The sequence below is a fragment of the Rhopalosiphum padi genome, chromosome 1 (genome assembly GCF_020882245.1).
Source record: "Rhopalosiphum padi isolate XX-2018 chromosome 1, ASM2088224v1, whole genome shotgun sequence".
Classification (NCBI taxonomy): Eukaryota; Metazoa; Arthropoda; class Insecta; order Hemiptera; family Aphididae; genus Rhopalosiphum; species Rhopalosiphum padi.
The window spans coordinates 57,080,542-57,100,753 of record NC_083597.1 but is presented as its reverse complement, the minus strand read 5'-3'; the positions used below and the strand labels follow the sequence as shown (position 1 = coordinate 57,100,753).

Sequence of the window (20,212 nt, the reverse complement as noted above, 5' to 3'; positions counted from 1 at the left end):
TTTATTCATTCTTGATTCCTGATTGGAAGAAAAATGAAGAAAATTGTCAAGATTTATTAATTTTTTTTTTTTTTGAGGAATATAGTACGTATTGTCATATTATTGGAGGAAAATAATAGTTACGGCTGTTCGATCGTATTATGGTAACAAAATAGCTCTTCATAATCCATGAAAATACGAACTCAATAGCCTGTTAGAAATATAATGATATGTTTATCTTTGAGGTATTAAATATTAATAATAATTTAATGATAATAAGTTTAATTTAAACTAAACATTGTATATTATATTTTATGCCTATAATACATGTTTATTCATTAATAGTATTTAAAATTTAAATTTTACATTACACATGGTTCAATTGGTAGGTAGTTAAAATAATATAAGAATGATGCATTTTCAACGCAACAGGTAGACATAATTTTAAATTACTAACTTTAATGGAGAAAGATTTAATTGTGCTGTATATATATTTTTATTGTTATTGTTTATTATGTCAGATGCATATTTATTTTATTAAGGTTATTTTTTATCTATGGATTTATGGACATGAAATTGATTTTTTAAAGTCAGGTAATATATTTTAAATAATAATGCAATTAAATAAGTTAATAGTAAAACAATATTTATTGATGAAAATGGGTACATGGTATAATTTATCTATTGGAGGCCTATTTAAATTTTAAAGTAGGTATTATTGAAGACTTAATATATTTAATATAGAATCTAAATTAAAAACGTAATATATTGAAACAACTATTTTTTTTTACTTCAATAATTATTGAATCTCAGAGTTATTTACTGTGGTACACACCATACAATAAATTATTTATGAAGATAGTATGATAAAATAATATGTGTATAACATTTTAAGTTATTCTGTAAGTACCTATACATAATAGTATAACATTAAAAATAGACTTAAGACTTTTTACTTAAAAAACTGTTTTTAATGGTAACTGTTGACGTCAAAAAAAATTTAACTTGAATTTTACTCATACATAAAATATTTTAAAGGATAATTATTTTATACTTTATGTCAAACTTAATTTACCATTAACGTTTTTATACATATTTTAATATATTAATATGTTGAAAATAAATAATAATATTTAATCATAGGATATTAATATTTTATTTATATTTGTATGTTGTTTGATGAAATTTCTTTATTTTATTAGTATATTATAAAATAATTGATTTAAAATCTGGTTATGATAGTTATATATTAAATTAATAATATTGAACTTGTTGCAATATAATATTTATGAATTTAATAGTTTTTTGTGGTACTTGCTAGTTGTTATCCCCTACTAACTTGAGGCGTGGGACCGTTATTGTACTATGATATTTTTTATATACAATTAAAAAACTTATAAATAATAATAATAAATATTGTATAATGAATGGTATGTAAAATAGTTTATAATTTATAGTTCAAAATTACACGTTAAAAAATATGGCAGTTTTCTAAATACCCGTAAATGTCTTATATATTATATGTTTTAACAATAATATATTTTTGTCATATACCAGTATTAAATATCGTGGGTAAAAAATAATAATAATGTTAAAAATTTTTTTTTTTATTATTTAATATATTTTAAAATAATCTAATAATGTTTGTAAGATAGGTAAGTACTTTAAATTGCATTTATAATATATAGAGACAATCCGACAACATACTAACCAGTAGTTGACAATGTTAACTTAACATGCTTAAAATAGAATAAAATACAGTTTTTAATATTATTATAAACTGTATTTACCCTTTTTACATAAACAGATCATATACTAGACTAACTTATATGTTAAGTATTTTATAGATCAGAATAAACATATCGTTCACTATCAACATTTTGGAGTTTTGATTTAAGACTGCTCACGTAATATGGTCACATAATATTATGTTGGGCGAGTTGATCAATTATTGTAAACGAATGACACCCGATAACAAATTAATTATGTACCTTATTTTGTTTTAAGTATTTTTTCAACGGAGAAATAACGTATAAAAATGTATAATTTTTTATTTTTAATATTGATAATATTATAAAAAAAGTCGTCTTTTAAATAATAATAAATTATAAAAAGATAATATTTTAGCTACTGTATATATTATGTAATATGTATTTCAATACTTTTCACTGTGATACATTAAACGTATATTATATGATTTCACTTATATCTTCTTCTCTTATAAAACGGTAGAAATATTTTATTTGATAATATTATATAAGTCACTTATATGGATTAAAAATGATAATAATATAATATATTATTATAAGTTAAATTAGTACGAATTCAGTTTTGTCGATTTTTTATTTTTTACTACACAGTTTTAAAATAAAAATGAGTACAACATTTATATTTATTGTGGTTGTTACTGAAAGATATTAAATTACAGAAATTAAATCCCTTCTGTTGAATGAATATCATAATGCATCATGTTTTTATAAATACCAATGTATAATAATTACTTTTTTCAATCATATTTTTAAATGGTTTTTATATTTAAAAAATAAACATAGGTACATGATTTTTTTTACAACGGTGCCTACGGGATACTACTGATCAGTTATCAAGTAACGATGGAATTTATTTTTACTTTTGATTTTACTAACCTTTTATTTATATATTTTTTAAATAATGATGGATAGTATTATTATGTAATTATTTTATTTTCTATTGAATGTGGTATACAAACAACTTAATTATATTATACAATTTATGTTATAGCATACCGTCGATATAGCTCATAGACGTGAGCACAGAGTACAATATTGATGAAATTTAATCACTATTGAAATATTTTAACAATCGTTCCCGTAACATTATTACGAACTTTTTTTTTTTTTTGATGAAAGAGAGGAGGTAAATTATAAGGAATAATGTTATGAGCATTTAAAATATTAACACATTGTATTTTAATGATCACCTCGATTATGGGTAATTGATGAAGCAGAACCTATAGCAGATGATAATTTATTTGTTGGTATATACACGAGATATGTACACAATATGTATTTAGATACGTATTTATAGTTTTCTAATAAGGCTATAAATATAATTGAATTCCCTAGTTCGCAAGTTAAACAAATAATATGTATATAATTATCGCGCACATGAAAAATGATTTAGAATAAATACTATGCCTGTAACTAATGTCTGTCAGCCTATATTACAAAATGCTAAGTTTATTTTATAATATATTTATTATTTATATTGCAAATATATGAATAGTAATATACTTTTTATTATTATTTTTTTACGGTAGGTTGAATTAATTTTGATATAAAACATTGCATTTACTATATATTAGTAACAATTTTTATAACAGAATATATTTATTTGATATTATAATATTATTGTTCTTAACTTTTGAGTCTGATATAGAGTCTAGTCGGCATTAAACGCTGTGAATAGGTTCGTATGGTATAAATAGGCGATAGCTTAAAGTTAATGTAAATAATTTAAAGATATTATTATATACAATAATATTTAATAATATACGTAAAAGTTTCAAGTTTCCAAGAATAAAATATATTAATTACAACAATAAATAACGAAAATTGTAATTTCTCGTTTAAATGCTCTGTTTCGTCTAAATTTTAATGAAAAATGTCTAAACCTAAACAAAAATTTGTTAGTATTCTTGTATACATATTCTTCGATTGAGCTTAACTTTATTTTTTTTATATTTAGAAAAACTAAAAAGAAAATAAAAAATTTCCCATACGTATATAAATAGCTCAAAAAGAGTGAAAATATTTTTATAATGATACTGCGTATATTAGTATCATTGGTTCAATTGTTTTAATAATTGGAAAGAAGGCATAACAATGACAAAAATAATACACAAAAGCAATAAAAAACGTTTACGTTTATTCAAATAGGATTGGGGTAACATAAATGTTATTATAGGTCATTTATTCAATTTTACGAATAACTTATTTTAATAAATTGAGTAAAAAAAAAAAAATTGTTTAGGTCACGGTAATATTATATATATTATACTATACACTATCAGTATTAATTCAATTATAGCAAAATTACATATCATAATAATGATAATAATATGTGCACTTGCTCGACATCGTGATTTTTTTTATATTGGAAAAATGTACGCAAAGATTTATATCGCATGAAGTATAATATTGTATTGAAAAATAAAATAAAAAAAAACACTTAAAAGTTTAAAACGGGTACGATGTGGATCGAAATATTCGAAACTTCGTAAAACCATTACAACATTACTAGGGCTAATTTATAAAAATAAATAATAATAATAATAATAATAATCATAGTGTTTGGAAAAATAAACGGGCCCGTGAAATCACATTTGTAATAAACAACGCCTTAAGGCCTAACTACGGATTGTAATTTAGTTTTTAGCAGTGATTAATCACTATTATTACCGTTTTATAATATTAGATTTCTCACTTTAAAATATATTTTCGTGTACTTTCAACGAAAACAAGTAAATAAAAAAACTAATTAATACACTCGTCGTTATAAAGCAAATGTGTTGAAATTTAGTTACGTTTTTATATTTTGGATTTCAAATCGATTAATCTTAATACATTTGAAAATAAAAATACGTACTTGTGGATGATAATTCAAAAATTAATTCTAAAACAACGAACAATAACAATAACATCGATCGGGAAACAAGATATAAAAATCGAATAACTATATGTAAAAAGAAAAGATTGTGGCTTTGATTTTTGGAGATGGTAATTTTTGTGGAGTCGCCAAAGTCTACTTAGTATCCCTTTCTATATTGCACTTACACCGAAATGGCTGTATCGGGCACGTGTCATCGGATGGGCACTGTTTACGAAACGATGTCAATATCTCCGACGATATACCTAACGATAATTGCGTTTCATTTATAAAGCGATGAAAGTTTCGTACGTATTACACTTGTTTAAACACGTGCGCACCCGCCCGGTGTAGCGGGGCAGCTCGACCGTACCAGCCACCGCTCGTTTCCAGTCGTCCGACGAGAGACAGAGGGACATTGACAAAACGGACTTCGAAACCGGAGCCTCCCCCTCAGATCACCGCCCTCGTATCACGTATTTATACACGTATTGCTATTTGTGTTGAACGTGGGAAGCCGGCGGTTTTGTGGTCCGCCGTCGTCCGGCAGTTTGCCTCTAATCAGTCCGTTGCGGTCACTGATTACATGCGCGACTGCGGCGTGTCCATTGTGCGCGGCCGCGCGTCCTTCCCCCGCCACTAACCGCCACTTTACCCCCAACACCGCGTTAGCTCGCCCCAACCACTATTTCCGGAATCATCTGTGTCTACACTGCACGAAGTATATAGCTTTACGTGCATAATATTATAGATAGATCGACAAATAAAATAATTAAAAAAAAAAAATCAGTCTTGTCCCTTTTTCGCGGTATTTCCATCTCCGAGTACACACGATACCTTTTTACAAATCCAATTACAGTTAATATATTTTAGAAACTTAAGTTTTATACGCGACGCCCACCTATTTATAACCGAACCGATTTCGAAAATTAAACTGTACGAGTATGATGTCAAGTCTACACAACTTATTATTATGTTTAATTAATTATTTGGTTTGTAAGTCGTAACCGACACACACGCGAGTATATCGGTATATCGGTTATTTTTGTCGTTATACCGGGCGGTTATAAAAGTACTTATATTATATGATACCTACGTATAATCATATTATTAATTAATTACGACTGTCAGCATAAATAATTGTTTAAACGAGTACCTAGCCCACGAGTGTGCATGTTGAAAAAACATCTTCTGACCGTATGTATGACTTAAAATAACCTATTCAGAATTCACGTCGATTTCGACGCAATAATATAACGCGCTCCGTTGATCTTAAGAGTCACTTACACACACACACACTCACACACAATGTGAGTATATTTAGACTTGTGTTTCAGCTTTCCTCTTAATTAACTTGTGGAAAGCATAAAGTGGGTAAATAAATTGTCGTTCGTTTTTAATATAAAATACTTATATAAAACAGCAACACAACCCACGGCCCCGCGTAATAAAAAATAAAAAGAAAACGACTAGCGATTCGATTTAGTATACATACCGTTGTCTATATACGGGCAGGGCACGGCAAATACGGCAAATATGACATGGTCTGTCGGTCGGATGGGAAGGATGTAAAGTGTGCAGATACGGTTACGAGTAAAATGTTCGCGTAATGAAGACAATAAAACGAGTCGGGTATTACCTTAATAATATTGTAAACGTTTTTCTGTTTCTGTTTTTTTTTTTTTTTTTCCGGTATAGAGGTAAAACGTATTTCCATCTCTTGCTCTCTCTGCGTCTACTTTTTTTTCTGCGGGGCGCGCCGTTTTTGAAAACGACGGAATATAAAACAATCAAATTTGTACATAAAGGAGCTTCTGCTAATTCCGGAACTGGTAGAAGATTAAACTTCGCTGACAACAAACGGCCGGCCGGGGAATGGGATGCGAAAAAAAAATATGTGTATTATTACATTGGCAAACTCTAGACGGTTTTTTTTTTTTTTTTTTTAAACGCTGTTACTGTAATAAAAGATATCGCAAATATGATTACCTACCGCCTACCACCTATCCACCCCTCTCGTATATATTTTAATAATTCGGTAGTAGCGTTACGTGAACCATAATCGCTCTATAACATTATTGTTTTCCGCCCGTTTACGTTGCGTCCCAGTAATTTGAGATTATTTTGACTAAACTTAAACCTCATTAATATTTATTGTTATTATTATTCGGTGAGAAAGCTGGCAAATGATGAAATTAATAACGAATACATATCGATCGAGGTACGATATTTATCATAGAAGTAAACGATAAACGATAGTTTACATTGGACAGAGGCGGAACTTAGAGATTTTTTACGTCCGGGGAAAATATTAAAATTACGCTCAAACATAGACCAAGACTGAAATATCTTTCCTTACAATTGTTTTTTAATAATTGGAATTCAAATTACAAAAGTACTAGATACTTATTGACTTTTAAACACATAATAATGTTAACTGACAAAGTTAAAAATATCAAGCTAGTTCTTACTCATAGAATCGTATTACCTACTTATGCTACAATAATTGAACTAAATAAAAGTTATTTTGATTTTTAATTAGCTATTTGCTAACTATTAAAATTAGGAATAACAAACGTATTTAATTAAATGAAAGAACCTTTTTATTAAAAAAAAAAATGTTTATATAGAAATCTGATATTTAAAAATGCACAATAGTTGTACAGTATACGCACTTAAAAAAATGTATATAAAAATAATATTATTTTTATATTTTTATTCTATTATGAAATTTGGAATTTAATATAAATTATAGAGTATTATTGTTTAGATTAGGGCCCCTCGTCAGTTGTGGGCCCATGGCGGTCGCCCACCTTGTCTACCCGGTATTTATGCCACTGAGCATCAATACATGCCTAGTTTCACTCAGAATCTTAATTATTATAGTATATACCGGTATACGTATACTTAAACGAATCTAATCATAATCTTGCCGTTAACTAGAATGATGTCTAGATCGATGACCAAAATGGCGAATCCCGAATTTTATTACAAAAAAATGACAACGTAATACAACGACCGTGTCAAAATAAAATAATAATTTATTTTGTCATGAGTCATGATAACGACATAAGTACGAAGTTTAAGTAGTATAAATGACATTAATTTTGCACTATAATCGATTACAAAATATATTTTTTACTATATTTATATATTTATTATTCATAATATACGTTCTTTCTAGTTTGTATTATTAGACTGTCTCTATGTAATATGCACTGTCGTCTGACAATCGACGACGTACGCCGTACGGTATGGTCTTATTTTTTTTTATTCCTATAAACGTGTTCATCACAAAATCTTAAACAAATTATGTGAAATAAATTCTAACATCAAACATTAAATAAAGGTTCACAAAAAAATTACGCCCGGGAATCAATCCCCGGCTTCACCCCCTCCCTCATTCTGCCATTGACTGAAGATATGAATACGAAATTAACATAGCCCACGAGAGACGAACATCAAACAAAATATTAGAGAAATTATTTTTTTTTTTTTGATTCATCGCTTTCGATCAGCTGTAATACAAAATGTACAATAACGTACAATAATTAAAGTGTATTGAACACGGAGGCGTATCAATCGTTTTTGTAATGAGACACACGAGTTATGATTATAATTTTACGAGAACTGAACTTTTTCGGTGAAATATTTAAACTCTTACCTTTTGCCGCGATTTGCAATTATACCGAGTAAATAAAGGACATACGACGATATTAAGTTTTGTGTGTGTTTTTAAAAACGTTTAAATCAAAAGCTTAAAAACCATAAAAAGGATGAGGGACTATGCATTTCGGGACCAATGAGTTGAAATCATCAAAGTCAATATAGACATTTTTATAATTGAATATTTTTGAAAATAAACAAAGTTAAATGTTTTTATTATTTTTCATTAAACGTTTCATGTAAAAACAGCCAGTCAAGGTTTATGCTGTCACGTCATAATATTATATAATCGAGTAATATTCAATAGATGTGTAAATCGTTTATCGATTGGCATTTTACAAACGGGTTATTCATATTCCACGGTTAACACAGTAGCAAGTACGTATAGTTTTTGCTACGGTAATCGGATAAGATTTAAAAAATCGCTAAAATGACTTTACGCAATACCATTAAGTGTAATAATAGGAGGGAAAAAATATCTCCAACGTCTATGTATTTTAATACAATATTCATAATAATATATGTACAATAGACCTCAGGGGCGGCTTTCGCCTTACGCGAGTTTTATAAAGAGTGGGTTTTCGAGTACACCCCCGTGTAGATCTGACAAGTATCCCTCACTCGCGGCGCCGGAGTACGCAGTGTGCGCTCTGTCCCCGCATTCCACGATTTCGGTGCGTCTACAATAATAATAATATCATAATATATTATGGAACGGTTGTTTTACCGTAAACCGAGAAATATCTCGGAAAAACGTTGTTTGAAATCGAAACATCGTAGACGATATTTTATTGTCGTACGTATAATTGATGTAAAACGTCTATCGTTTGAGAGAGTAGAAGAACGTTTTGAAAACGTCATTATCCAAAAAATCGTCGTCCACAGGTTTACGGTAAAAAGAATCACCCCGTATATGTTATTAAATATATTTTTATGTTATAATGGGATGCGCGCGTATGCGTATATTATATTATAATGATCGTCTAGAAAAACGCCGAAGGGGACGGTATCGGAACGGAGCCGCGTGGATGGAGTGACGCGTACTTCCGAGCACGATGACATTATTTATTGTTTTCGATGGACCATTGTCTGTGAATGTGTGTTAAAGTGTGTATCGGATCTTTTCATAATATACTCACGAGCTTGCAAATAGCCCCCGACCACTCCGCAACGCGCGGGCAAGGAGAGTGTAGGGCAAGTCGAGTACCTGATGCGTATAATGCGTTTATTGTACTTAATATTTGTAGGTGGGTGACGTATACCGAGCGATTCGCTGAGCACGCTCACGGTTATTTTTTTATTTATAAAAAGAAAGAAATGTGCAGTCCTCACAAAAAAATAGGTTGTATTATATTAATATATTGGCAAATGGCGCCGTGGGAATAAGACGATTAAAACGGAAAACACGGATTGCATTTTACACTACTCATTAAAAATCTATAGACATTTCTGTTTTTCCAATTTTTCAGTAAAATCTAATAGTTTTAATACTTGAGATTTTTTTTTTTTATGCATTTGAAGGAGTGTCATTTGATTAAACGATTTGTAATATATGCAGGATATACTTATAAAATACTAAATAGATGCAATATTTAGTGCTATAATCGTTGTCCCAGTATATTATTACGGTATTCCAAATCTATTATTATTACTTACTGTTATCCTTATTACATAAAGTATAATAGCTCAGTATAACTACTTGTTCAATTTCAAGAAATCGATCAAAATATTTAAAAACATCGTCCGATTAACAATGCATAGTAAAACAGGGAAGCTCTCAAATATTTTGAAAAAAAAAAATGGTTTGTATTGCCACACGAAACGACTTCAATTCATTAAAAACCAAAAAATCAGAATTTAATACAATATATTATATATTTTATAACCAATAATGATACAAATGTACCTATGATGGTACACGAGCGTGTTTGACATCACTCTGTATATGACATGGTGTCGTAGTTGGCAACTGTCGTACTGTAATATATAATACACCCATACAATATATACAATATCCGTATGAGCAATAGGCAAAATATACTGTGTAATTTTATTCATATGCGGCCTGTCAACTCGGTATGTTCGTGGTGTACGGTGTGTATATACGCGCAAGATGTGAAAAAGTTTTGCATTTCATCTCGTCAAACTGCGATGCTCTCCGGGATTGTCAGTGTTGGACCGAATGCGCTCTTTTTATTTTTATATTTTATTTTGTCAACGCCGTGTTAACTACATCGCAAACTCTTTCTACCACTACATTATATTTATACTTCACAACCCTATGTATACATATTTAACAAGTCGTCCGAAAGCCTTTTCGCTTGGCCGCAATAACCTAAAAACTTAGCATTTTAAAAAGAAAGAGAAAACACACACACACACACACACACAATATTACTGTATACGGTGTGAACGAGTCACATCGGTGTGCTCTGCGGGCGTACGCGAGTCTTGCGGGAATAGAATATGCCACCGCGCCGCGAATGAATTTGAATCGCATTTTGTAAACTTTTATTTTCATCTTCCAAAACTTTTTTGTTTTTCAGACAAATGAACGGCATGCGTGCTTTGATGACGCTGATTTTAATGATAACTGCCGACTCGGTGCGTTCGTGGTCGTGCCCTTCGGACTGCATCTGTTTATCGCACACACAAGTAAATAACGACTACAATATATTATTATTATTATTATTATTATTATAATACAATATTATATTTAACGGAAACTCGTCGGTCGCGAGGAACGTGTTGTACCATAATATTGTATACCGCTATTATTATTGTATAATCTCTCGTTTAAAATTTGGATTTATTCCAACTACTGAACTGGACACCGCTGATATATTAAAATTCACTATTGTATATTTCGCTCCCGTTGCGCATAAATATCGTGCTATTATATTACACGTCCCCCCGTGCTTACCGAATCAATTACAGCAGCTGCTTTACGCGGAACATGTCAGGCGGGGCAATAGGTTTTCCCGTTTTCCCGTTTTTTATTTTATTTTATTTTTTTTAATTCACAAAGGTTTTTGTATAGTGTGGTATTGGTGATTTTTTTTTTCGCGTTGAAATACAAAAAGGGTCCCTTACGTTTCTAGAAAACCTATATTCGATTATATTTTATTTACGAAAAAAGTTATCTCGTCGATTTTTTTTTGTATACGTGTAGAATATGATTCGGTTGACGACACGAATATAAATAGTGCAGATAATGTATACATATATATATATATATATATTATATACACAGATACACAGATTTTTAATGTACACATGGTGTTTAATATTTTTTCCAAAAAACAAATCAACCGAGAAACGAGTGTTGGAGATTAAAATAAAGTTCATCATGTTTATTATACAGTTATAATTAATATCGTAATATATAAGTTAAATATTTCATTTAGTAATTAGATCGCAGTAAAAACTTTTATTTTTAACACCAAAGTTATGTAAGTCAATAATTTATTTTAAGGCTGATCTCATATGCATTGTATTGGTCTTACAGATATAGTTTTTTTGTAAGTAATACGTTTTTTGGTAAAAGGTACAAAATCATAAATATTACAGCTAATTTATACGTGCTGTGCCAAATTTCCATTTTGTAGTACTTTGCAATATATGATAAAACATCATATTTGTTTCTTGGATTATCTTGCTTGAATTTATTGTTCATATCGGTCATCGGTAGTTGTCACGGTAAAAATAATATGGGTCGATTAAATTAAAATAACTATGAGTTCACCTTTTAGTTGCGCAAAAATGTTAAACGTTGCAATTTCTACTATGTTTTCTAATTTTCGGAAATATATAAAGACATTTTTTTAAAATTATTTTCAAATAGTTATCAGGATTGTTGATCAGAATTCAGAGTACCTACCAATAATTTGAGCAAATGAACGAGTTAGTTAAATGAACCAAACTAAATTAGTTCTTAGTCTTATTCTGTTTAAAAAATAGTCTGTAAGTTTAATTAATAAGTGAGTGACTTCAAGTATAATTTTAAAATTTTAATATGTGGTTTAAATGTACCAAATATATTATACGAAATGCTTTTGCGATCTTTGTAAGCGTGTAGTTTTTGAGGCCGATATCTATGCCTAATCACAATTATATAATATATTATTATTATTATAAATACGTTGTTTGTATTATGATATTATCTACCACTATTGTTGTGACACAAACGAGTGGAAAATGGAATTGTAGCGATCTGTATTAATTCACTCAAAAAAACCAATACGTACTAAACACACACAGTTGTAATTAATTCTAATATTTGTAAATATTTCAATATTATATGAGTAGGTAATATAAAATCGATGTTATAATCTATAGCCATCATTTGATCGAGAATGCGATCCTATTAGTTCCGTTATAATTTATGCAATTTGTTAATTAATAAATACAATAAATATTTGTGCGTGGCGTAGCAGATTCAATTGCAGCTCTATACCTGTTACTTAATTAACCGTAGCTCGAATAATCCATCTACTCTTACTAGTCGAATAGTCGGTTTATTATTATACCTTAAGTCTGACTTGAGTGGTCGAACAATGCATAATTATATCCACTTTGTTGTGTTTGTGTTATGTGAAGAATTTATTTAGATTGAGTGCAACTACCGTTTTTGGTCAAAATACTGCGTGTCGACTTTGTCATATGATTCCGTAATACATTTCATTATTACTTATTACTATATTGTTATAGAGCGGTTTCACAATAGTTTCCATTTTTAATACATTACAATAAGAATACACCTTTGGCAACACTTATCATGTCCTAAATAAATACACACACACACACACACACACTCACACACAGACACACAACTCAGCCTCATATTAACTATTAACTCGTTATCAATTTGTCCGCAAAACTCGTTCACTGCAACTGCCGATTGAGTGGTTTACATAAATACTATGCACACAGTTACAGATATAATAACGTTCGATGCACATTGGCACGTGCCACGCGTAGGTAGTGTTCCAGAGGATGTGAGTTGATGACTAGGCGCGTGTATAAACCACCTGATAATATACGCTCCCGTTCTATACGTTTCGATTTAGAGATAATTTATTGTGAAAATCAACAATATTATTTTAATACGACGATAGTGAGTGGTTAACGAATCAATAGAGATTATACTGGCGATAATTATATTTTGACATAATAAAAGTTTGCTACGAAAAAACTGAAATAATAAAATTAAATATTCAAATTGTATAATATTATAAACTGATTTAAATAATATAATATTCATATTAGCTGTGTATCGAGGAAAATATTATCAACAGTAATTTATTTATGTTTAAATATAAACTTTTTACTAACCAAAATGCACGCGTAAATGTATGATTTTAATGAAATTAAATGATCATTTTATTATGTACATGAACATATAACTATGAAAAGTTATAAACGAGAATTCAAAATTCAATTTATGAACAGAATTATATAATAGCAAAAAAAATTTTTATTTCCAAATCCCAATAAACTAATGTAATACGCAATTGTGATATTATAATATAATACCATGTAATCGCGTCGAGATTACCAACATTTCGAATATTATAAATTTATAATACGTCTTAGCGAGGTTTTACTGTATATCCGCTAGGACACGAACTGTTTGAGCAGCAGATCCTGAAAATGAACAGAGTTCGTAAGTCTTTCACTTCGCCGCATTGACTTATATAGTAATTATAATCATAAATAAGATACAATTGATGGAAAAATCAATATATTACCTATACAAGGTGATTAGTTTTGTTATACCTTATATTTCTATATGATATTATTTCGGGACAGAGACAAATTATTGATATAACCTAAGTAGTAAATGCGGTAGATTTCGTAAATTTGATCGTGTGAGATATACATTTGCGTATTTGGAATTCTGTAGTATATACTAGTATAGTATAATTGTTTTATGCGTTTTATTGTTTTATATAATTATATAACCTCATCTTAAATCGATCATTTCATTAACACATTATGTATAATAATATTATACTTTCATTAATTATACACATTATTTTAGTGTAACGCGCTTAATAACATTTATTGATCGCATCGTTTTTATTTCAATAAGGTAACCGTTGATAATAATATTTTCAGTTGTTTGTTCTTTAACCGTAGTTGAAAACCATTAAGTCATCAATAGAACGAATCATTGCAATCGCCTGAGGGATGGTTGCGTTAGGTCGACGAGCGGATGTATATTTGTCTTACAACATTAAATATAATACTTTCAAAACCACCGCCTCTGAACGGCAACGGTACGCGACTTGTGACAACTACACCGACTAATTTCGTAATTCGACCCTCTGGTCTATATGTTTATATTATGTAGACGTGAACTAGTCTTCATAGTTAAGTGATGGGTATGTTGTACGCGTGTACAACTAACGGGTGGTAGACTGTAAAAATTAAATAGTGAACGCGACATTGGGACCGCAATGCCGCGTTCTATCTGCGTGTGTAAGTATAGCTCGATCAGCAGCGGGAATGATGGTCGGAATTGCCGGGCAAACGTTTTAGAATATTGATGAGTTACTAAATTGAGCTAAATTGAGGCTAAATTGAGTATGAATGTGATATGACGAGTATTTATGTAGGTACGCCTAATATGTAGGTATGCGTAATGCATGTATTTGTGAGTAATATTGTAGTCTATTAAAAATAGGAACAATAGTATTTATTGCTGTATATATTATAGTAATAAATAATTCACAGATGAATGTAATTAGAATTTAGATTTACTAAAAACCGTAGACTAGTTGCTTGGCAATAACAATAAAATCGTTAATCATTTTCAACTGTAATAATAACGATAATATGGCTTTTCTGGCCATCGGTACAATACAAGTATATTACTAATATAATATGTACTAAAAGATCAGCAGGCAACACAAATAGGTAGGTATGCTTATAAACATAAGTCGGCATGCAATCTTCTGACCAGAAATAGTGGTTACCTAAAATTTGAACAAATTCTTCATGACACAACAATAAGAAAGTATAATTATACGATTTACATACTTATGAAATTAAATATAATTATAAATTTGTTCGACCACTCAAGTCAAACTATAATGATCTCATAATAAATTGATTATTAGACTCGTAAGAGGGATCAGACGGTGCGATAACATTCCGGGCTCAGACGATATTATGGAGGTTTGATTTATGGTTTTATTTGAATAATTTATCGTTTTAGATGATTTATTTTAATGATTCAAAACATAGTTGAATTTAGTTTTAATTTTATTAACCCGTAGAAATGAGTGTAAAATTTTAATAATATACCTATTAAGCATCTCGTTCTCTATTAAGGGACGGGAATATAATTTAATATCAACGTTGTATTATAATTCACAGATAGAAAATTTACAAATATTAAGACATCTAATTAGTTCAATTAGATAATTAATATACTACAAGCGGCGTAAAGGATAACCTATTAAAATAATTAAGCTGTATACAGTTTAAACATAGTTCATCCACATCACCATGTTTATTAGTCTATAAATGAAGTTTTCAGTCTCGAATCATTATCGTCTAGACGTCAGACCGTTGTTACCGTTTTATTTTAGGATTATTAAATGGGCAGATAGACCCTCCCCCCTCACTCGTTAAAGAGACTCAGCATCCGCGTTCATAGCAACACTCGATTTCAGGGCACTTTTTATAAATTGACAAGCCGGTCTAACTTTTCCGTCAGCGCCCCTCTCCCTAGAATGATGCGCGTCTACGACTCGTATACTATATGAATAATTCGTACATATCTATAGGCTTATTATCTTATTGTTATCACTGTTATGTCGTCCTAATATGTTTACTTTATTACATATCTGTGGTGCTATTATTATTGTTGAATAATGTTATTACGTTTACGTATGTTATTATCATTGTAAAAGCCGATTGACGTAAATTTAAAAAATAAATAGAATACAAATTATAATAATAATAGTAATAGCGATTTACTATAGAGTTGTGATTGGGCAACATAATGGTATAAAAACTATAGTCTTGCAGAGTTTAAGAAGGAAATATATTTCTATATGCGTGTAAATTTTTAATTTTATTAATTATCCGTGTATAGAATAATAATAATATTTACGTTTTATTTTTCAATTGGAATAACATTAAATTTATATGATATTTAAAAAGGTTAGCCTATGTTATGCAAATTTGTTCTGCTGCTGGAGTAATGGGCTAGTGTTAAGGGTACTCGGATCTACTCAAATACAATACGAACGTCGTGAATTTAGTTCGTGTTCGCAAAGAGCCAACACCATTGACGAACGTTTAAAAATAATTTGTTAATGGCACAATATATTATTATTGTCAACACGTGCGCTGTTCCGTTTCAGATCCTCTGCAACTCCGGACACCTGACGTTCGTGCCGCTACGCGACCTACCCAAGACCGTCGAACATCTGTCGATGACCAAAAATAACCTGACGTACTTGCCCACCGATGCTTTCAGCGGTCTCCGGCACCTGCGAAAGCTGACGTTGGACACCAACGGCATACGTCGGTTGGATCGGTTCGCGTTTCGCGGGCTCAGCCGGCTCCGGGAGTTGTCCATCCAGCACACGCCACTCGAGTCGCTCGACAAGTTCTCGCTCGCCGGTCTCCAGAACGTGACGGCCATTCTGTTGGGGTACAATCAGATCAGAGTCATACACGAGTTTGCGTTCGCCGGCACCGCCAACATCAGGCTCATACTGCTCAACAACAATCCATTGCACACGGTAAGAATTTAGACCGGTCACGCGACCTCATGATTTTACGCTGCAGACGTGCACTTAGATATAAATGCGATGATACAATACGATTTTAGTTTGGACTGAATAAATAAAAGACGCGATTTTACTAATAAGATTTTTAGTGGTATAATAGTAAACGGACAGACAGTCTTACGTGTTGTCGTATTATTTTAAATTAATTTAACTATTTGATAAAAAAAAATTCATCGTTTGAATATTCAACTCTAGTCTTAAAACCTCGAAACTAACTACTACATATTATAAAACTGTCGCAAATCCTTTATAACTTGATTCAATACTAAGAAAATAAAAAATACTCCACTACGTTACGCGTATACCCTAGAGAAAAGTATGCATTATAACTATAATTAAATTACTGTATTTTATTATTATACAATCGTTTTTATGTATCGGATTTCGCAATTCATGTAAGAACGCTGTGTATAGTAAGCCTACTGCCTAGTCTCCTGGTAAACTATATATGTGCATACGTCCATTTCCGGTTTCTCGTATTTTATTCTATTATTATGCTATTTTTTTCATCGGATTTAAATAAAAAACCGAATTAGGTTCATATGAGATAAAAACAATTTTAACATGATTTCAATGAATTACTATAGTATAAAATGTCACGTGTGTACCGTTTTTTTTTGTACCTTGTATGTAGGTGTCAGCTAATGCATTTTCCGGTCTAACAAACGTTGAACATCTTATCCTACCGTCGGGCATCCAACAACTGCAGCCCGATTCGTTCAATGGGCTGGACTCGGTGGGCCTGCTGAAGCTGTCGTTCATGGACTTGTCGTCACTGAAGTCGTTCACGTTTCGCGGTCTCAGCCATGTGCATGTGTTGTCCATCCAAGACTCGGACTTGGGCGTAATCCGGGCGGACGCGTTCGCGGGCCTGGCGCACGTTGGCAGTCTCAACCTGTTGAACAACAAGATCGATGCGATGCAGAGCCTGACCGTGACACGGGAAAATCACATCCGACACTTCCGGTTCAACGGCAATCACGTGTTAGACAGCCCACGACGGGGCACGTTCGTAGGCCTTGCTTCCGCCTCTTCCGACGGATTCACCTTGGTCGGCAACCACTTCCCGTGCGACTGTCACCTATTCCGGTTCCTGGACGGCCGCCCGTTCGGCAACACGTCCCGAGATCTTTTCACCGGCAAGAACTATTGCATTTCGCCACTGGAGCTCAACGGACAGCCCATCGCCGTCGTCGATTCCGCAGTCATTGATAAATGCTTGCAAACATCGGTAGCTGCCCCTCCAAGGACCAATGCCGGCGTTACCACGACTACGGTCCTGGTTGTAGCAGTGGTCTTCGCGTCGACCGGTTTGTTTTTGCACGACATAGCAGTGTGATTCTTTTGCATGTGGGGGGACCGTCCAAAACCATCACCACCAATTATAGTTATAAACTGTCCATCGAATACTATTGAAATATTTTATTTATATAATAATATATACTATTATAAATATTGTTATAACATAGATGTATCATTGTATAGGAACAGCTTAAGCCAACATTTTTTTAAAAATATAATACTATATATTTAATTATCAGGCAATTCTCAGGAGTTATAGCGTTTTACGCTGTCGGGCGTAAGAGTGATTTCGAGAGAACTCTAATTGATACATTTATTTTATAGGTAGGTAATGTTTCTTTTCCTCGTCAATACTATTATCATATTTCAGCGTGTAAATAATAATGATATATTGCAATAAATTACGTGTTTATTTGATTGAATGTTTAGGACAAATGTATTTTCGTCACATATCAGTTTACATATCCTCAAAGAAAATTGTTTTCTACAAATCTAAACATAACTTACAGACTTTGATGCTAAGTAAATTGTAGTTACGTCTTCAACATTTTTTTCAGTTATAATTTAAACATTATTATTTTCATGTTTTTCAAATTAATTCAAACTAAAATATATTTTTGATTATGAAAATATTACTCATTATGTTTTAATTAAACATCGTGTAAGCCAATAATATACTTTCTAAGAAAAGTTAAATATTTGAAGTCTACAAATTATAATTAAATAGATTGTATTTTACTTCTGTTTTTAATTATTTTTCTCATTACAGGTCAAAAGGTAAAGTTAATATTAAGAATAGATATCGTATTATTATCATTTTCCGCGAAAAGTGTTAAACCGTTATTATTTATTAAGTAGTATCATTACATTATTTTTTACTGAAAAAATGTTATAAAAAAAAATTCTTTTTTGTGTTTATTTCATTTAATGAGTAGGAACTAAAACGACGATAAAGATATAAAAACATATTACTAATTATACTCTAATTTTCGTAATCTATTATGCGTCCTTAATCGTTATAATAGTATATTATTATCATTTTAGCATACAACTAAAATTATAGCATTATTACATTTATATATAATCAATAGTATTATATTGTTATTTATTATTATGTATATATATTAAAAAAATGTTATGTCATGATCTTCACTTTCAGTTATTCATATATTATTTATATATATACATATTGAATCCATGTAATTGTTTAATTTATATTATAGTAACATAAACAATATATACAAAAAAAAACACATCATTATAATATAATAATGAATTAACGAAGTATGTACATATAAAATATACCACTACGAATATTTGACAATTTTAAATTAAAATATGGTAAATCTTTGTGATTCAACCGGTATATTAAATATATGTATTATTATTATTATTATCATTATTATTATTACTACCTCTTATTATTGTTATATTATTATAACAAGTTCAAGACGATTGTAAATATTTAAAATGTAGGTACTCTGTCATGCCCGTAGAGCAATAATATAATAATATACCTAATTATATCAATATAATAACAACAACAACAATAATGAAAACATGTCTGATTTTTGTTCATAACCACTCGGTCGAACGAGTACAGTGTGTTTGTGGAACGTCTGGAACCAAAACTTACTAATATATTTTAATCTGTTTATAAGGGGCAAGCTCTGCGAGCTGAATTCCGATACGATATTATGATAATACACAGCGGTGACCGTTAATTAACTGCGAGAGGTTTATGCAAAGTGTTGACCATTGCAAGGTCTGTTAATTACCGTACAGCGGCGAAAGCACGACCGTGTCCCGCGAATGTTAAACGTACCCAC

The 20,212-nt window shown here is 30.6% G+C and overlaps 1 protein-coding gene across 1 annotated transcript in view; it reads left to right on the top strand.

The window, feature by feature from the left end:
- LOC132917481 (zinc finger MYM-type protein 1) overlaps positions 1-19,625 on the top strand; it is a 67,496-nt gene extending 47,871 nt beyond the window's left edge. Inside the window, exons 3-5 of the mRNA XM_060978240.1 lie at positions 10,818-10,926; positions 16,650-17,033; positions 17,716-19,625. Of these exons, the coding sequence (XP_060834223.1) occupies positions 10,818-10,926; positions 16,650-17,033; positions 17,716-18,420 (1,198 nt within the window). The 3' untranslated portion in view covers positions 18,421-19,625. The remainder of the gene's footprint in view (positions 1-10,817; positions 10,927-16,649; positions 17,034-17,715) is intronic.
- The last annotated feature ends 587 nt before the right edge of the window (positions 19,626-20,212 follow it).